This window comes from Diaphorina citri, unplaced genomic scaffold (genome assembly GCF_000475195.1).
Source record: "Diaphorina citri unplaced genomic scaffold, Diaci psyllid genome assembly version 1.1 scaffold96944, whole genome shotgun sequence".
Classification (NCBI taxonomy): domain Eukaryota; kingdom Metazoa; phylum Arthropoda; class Insecta; order Hemiptera; family Psyllidae; genus Diaphorina; species Diaphorina citri.
In genome coordinates, this window is record NW_007473902.1 from 5,734 (window position 1) to 10,412 (window position 4,679).

Sequence of the window (4,679 nt, forward strand, 5' to 3'; positions counted from 1 at the left end):
ATATACACAAGGAAGTCTCGTATATCACTCATGAACAGGGGTATTCGGCTCTGTGGAAGTCCTGTGTCATACACCCGAGCATTCTCTCCCTGGTGTTTTAAATACAACATGAGCTTTGACTTTTTCTTTGCTACTTTCTCATCTGTTACCGACAAGGAGAGTGGCCTTTTCAACTGAAATATGGAAAGGAAATTTAGGTAGTTATTATTTATTATTTTTTTACTACAAATTCTGGATCACAATTTCAAAAAAAAAAGAAAAAAAAATAGTTTTTAATCAATCCTGGTACAGTACAACCCCAATTTTATAAACTAATTGGGACCAAGGGTAGTTCATAATATCGGGGTTCCATATAAAAGTTCATAAAATCAAGGTTACATTAGAAAGAGAAAACTTGGCAAAATTTTGACAGTACATGCTTATTTATTGATTTTTTTGTCCTTTTGGTGACATATTATGTAACTAAAAGCACAAAATATGTTCATATTAGCAAGTTCATAATCGGGGTTCTACTGTACATAATTTCAATTTTCAATCTTCTTATTACCTAGGTAATCAATGGGATTCATACTTCTCCAAGTTATGAATCTAATACCTACTTAGCCACCTGCTCTTTTGGGAGAGTATGGCTTGTAAATCTCAAGTAATCCTTTTTATTCACATTTGTGTTTAGTGTTTCTAGCAACCCTATTTTTGTCATTTTTCTCTGTTCAAAAGATTCAAATTTAATTACCTGTTTATCAGCTTCATTAAGTGTCTTAATTTCCACCAGTGCATCCATTTTCCGTTTCTTGTTTTCCAGCCTCTTTATTTGTCGAGCATTCATTTTGAAATATGCATTGAGCAATCTGAAAAATAATTAAAAAATCAATAAAATATTTTTGCTTTGCACCTATTCCTGTAAGGTCACTGAACCTGGCCAATACTGCAAGTGGTTAATATTTTGACAAGTGAACAGTATGAGATTTTACCTAAGAATCACTTTTGCAGTTTACTACAAGGGCCTTGAGTTCAGGGCACATTGATGCCTATCCAGCAATGGGAAAACTTGATTTGAAATTTTACACACCACCAGGGTTCAAACCAAGGACCTCCAGGCTAAGAGTCATTCCTCTAACCACTCAGCTATAGAATATGAATAACTTTTGACATGCAATGTGGATATTGGTTAACAGCATGTTCCTTCACAGCTAAGCACACTTACCCTAGTAGGAAGAATCTTGGAACTATTTCAAAGTTATCTGTACATGTAGGGCCTTACAGACTTACCTAATGCTTTCCAAGTGTCTAAAGGTAGGGATACAAGTAAAATTAATTGATTTTTGATGAATTTGATAAGAAATGAAACTTTGAAAATTTTATTTTTTGAAATATCAAAATTTCAGATTTCAGTCACCTGTGAACCCCCTGCACTTGCTCCGTGCTACGGGTCTGGAATCAAAGGTTCGTCCAGAAGACATGCATCGAGCTAATTAAAAAAATCATAAATTTGACGTAAGATTGCCAGAAAAAAATACAAAAATAACAGAGGAAGTTGATTTGGGAATTAAAAAAGTTCTATTTATTTAAAATGGGAGAAAATTATGTGAATTTAAATAGGAAAATCACTAAAAAGCTCTATTTTAAAGTTCAGAGATCAGGACGTCGTGTGAAACGGCTTTCCTAAAAAGTTCGAACACAGCCACTCCAGTCTCGCATTGTTTACATTTTTCGATTTTGTGTTTTCTGAATTTTTTGTCGTTTGATAAGTGGCATTTATTAATTTTTTATCAGGTTATTTGAAATTAATTAATTAAATTGCTCATTAATTTCATGGAATTTACGTTCATTCATTGTAAAAAACATTAAGGTACGTATTGATTCTCAGCGAGGTCATTCACACCACTGTGTTCACATTTTGTCAAGAAAGAAAAAACTAGGCTTGCCTATCCCATTCAAGGGCTTAAATCCTATCTTATTGATTAGATTGTGATAAGAGGCTCAACTTTCTTCATGAGATTACAAAAAAGCCTTTGAATTCAAGCTCGGCCATACAGAGTCCGGTTAGGGCCTAGCTTTCTGGATAAGTACCCCAAAGTTATTGGGGATTATAGGTACCTATACTAGCCCATGTAAGTATGACAAAAAATTTAGCTGCAAACATTGGCTTGATAGCCAATAATATTGGAGTTTTTTTATGAAAAGGGTTCATAAACTTTTAAATCATTAGCCAATGATGTGATATCTGTGTCCAGTTTTAATCCATCATCACACAGTCCCCAATCCAATTAGGGAATCAGTATTGTAAAGAGAACCTTTTGAAAGGTAGTCTAGGACAAACATGAATGTTAGGTGAAGAACACGGTTATTTTGTCTGGGTCCACACAAGTTAATCTTAGGACCATATTTATGAACAGTTACCCTGACTTTTAAGCTGCACTGAAGCATCAATTTCAAACATCTGATAGGTCAAAATTTCAGTCCAATTTGAGGGCAAGGATTTTTGTCCATTAAATCTTAGGTTATCTTCAAGTTTACCTAACTTTAAGTGTGGTCTTAGCATGGGAGATAATAACTACCTCAGTTATCAAACTCTTCCTTTTGTTGTGAAGGGTTTCTTATAAACCAGCTTATTCTATTCAAGAATCCCCAAGTGTTACTAATCCTTCCAAGTACCTACCTAATGAATTTATTTCAATCCAGTCATGGTCTTTCTTTATTTTAAATCATTTGCTTTTCTTTTTTATTTATTTATTTCTTATTTAATTTTATTTATTCCTTTTCTTATTTGCATTTCATTTGATTCAACAGTAGCATGCATGTCAGAATGTCTTTTATTTCTCTGTATTTAGAGTGCTTAGTCCTTTTATTTTGATTAATTTAAAATTTGTCATCCTTGTATTAATGTTCTCTTCTTTCTCATACTTCTTTCCTGTTTGATTAACAGTTTGTAGGGTGAATGGTGAAAAAGAACCAGCTTACAAACAAATTGAGCAAGAGATTGAAAATATCATTGATGATCAAGGTATCTTTGAAGGGGAAAAAATGTTGGACAAAATGACTTGTTATAGAAGGAAGAAAGAAACATCGGACTCTTGTGAATTTCCTCAAAAATGAAATTATGCATAAGTTGAAAACAAAAGTTTCCTGAGAACACTAACCAAGCTTGTTGAAAAATGGACACAAATCGACAAGAGACAAGCAACAATTTCATCAACTTCTACTACTCGAACACACACAAGATTAGTGTGAACAACACAAAATGTTTCAAGAGAGTAAGCATAGATTTGAGAAATGTTCATGAGAAGTTGATGCAGTTCTCGCTTTACGTCACAGATGATAATGACCCTTACTACCTGTTCCTGTGTGAGTTGGATCAGGAAGCTTACACCCTGTATAAAGAAAACTATAATATCAACATTCCATTTGATCAGTTCCCCAAACAGATGATCAAGTTCCTAAATGAAAATAACAATGCTACTAATGACAATACTGTGAACAGTATTGAGTTGGTTATTGTTGAAGATTTTAAGAAAAGAATAAGTGGAGATTTTGTCAACAAAGAATCCCCCCAAGTGCGAAATAATGAAAATATCTTGGACAATTCAATACCTCTCGATTATACAAAATCCCATGCCCACTCTAGATCTCCAAATGTAAATGAATCAACACCAAATAGATATATTATTGAGTACCCCAGGGAATCACCGACACCAAAAGAGGAACTCTTGTATTTCAAAATCATCGAGAAAAACAACTTCCGAGCACTCACACTGTTGAAATTGAAAATCAAAAAAGCCACCAGCAATGATATGAAGCACTTCTTCAACAATAGAATCAACAAGTTGATCTCACACATTGAGCTCAAAAATAGAAACGAAGCGACGAGCGCGGAGAAAATGAGAAATTTGGAGAGCAAAATTGAAGACATGGAGAGAGAAATCGATCGACTCAACTGTCAAAGTAAAGAAGAGAAAGGAGAAATGAAAAGAAGTGTGGAGGCGAAGTACGAACATTTGATCAGAGAGAAAAGCGATACCATTCAGAAGAAAAATGAGAAAATCAGTGAGTTGCAAACCGATAAGAATAGAATTGTTGAAGAAAACAAACGTCTCAATGCTATCATATCGGATCTGAAAGAGAAAAATAAAGCCATTCCCGAACTGAACGATAAAATTAAAAATAAAAACAAGAGGATCGAATCCTACGAAACGGACTTGAAGGTGTATCAGAACAAAAACAAAAAGTGTCTGGAAGAGCTACACGAGAAGGAGAAATTCATAGCAAGTATCCGAATGCGACTGGCTGTGCTGGAACAGGAGAGTAGTGACAAGCAAGTCCTCATTGAGAAACTACAAGACATGATCAAACTCAGCAACGAGAACAAAAACCAACTCGAGAACAACCTGAAGAATCGCGAAGAAATCAACACGAAGAAATACGAGTCCATTAACGTCCTCAAGAAAGAACTCCTCAAAGCCAATGAGATTATTAGCAAAATGACGCGCGAGAACACAGAACTGAACAAGAAACTCACAGACATGATGGCGAGTTACAAAAACATCAAACACTTGTACAACCAACAACTCGAGGATATTAAAGAATACAAAACCAACTTGGATTTGAAGGAGAACGACCTAAGCAATCTGATGGAGAGCAAGAAACAAATCTACATGAAGTTTATGAACACGGAACATGAA

At 34.6% G+C, this 4,679-nt stretch overlaps 2 protein-coding genes across 2 annotated transcripts in view; both read left to right on the forward strand.

Annotated features, from left to right (window-relative positions):
- The window catches only part of LOC103524091 (probable cyclin-dependent serine/threonine-protein kinase DDB_G0292550), a 5,841-nt gene extending 4,365 nt beyond the window's left edge, over positions 1 to 1,476 (forward strand). The window contains exon 2 of the mRNA XM_017449429.2: positions 1,393 to 1,476. Coding sequence (XP_017304918.1) covers positions 1,393 to 1,476 — 84 coding nt within the window. The remainder of the gene's footprint in view (positions 1 to 1,392) is intronic.
- Positions 1,477 to 1,861: 385 nt separating this feature from the next.
- On the forward strand, positions 1,862 to 4,673 carry LOC103524092 (spindle assembly abnormal protein 6 homolog; the record flags this gene model as incomplete). Its single annotated transcript, XM_008489098.2, has 2 exons — positions 1,862 to 2,111; positions 2,927 to 4,673. A coding segment is annotated over exon 2 (1,518 nt), but the record flags the coding sequence as incomplete, so codon positions are not given.
- Positions 4,674 to 4,679: the final 6 nt, after the last annotated feature.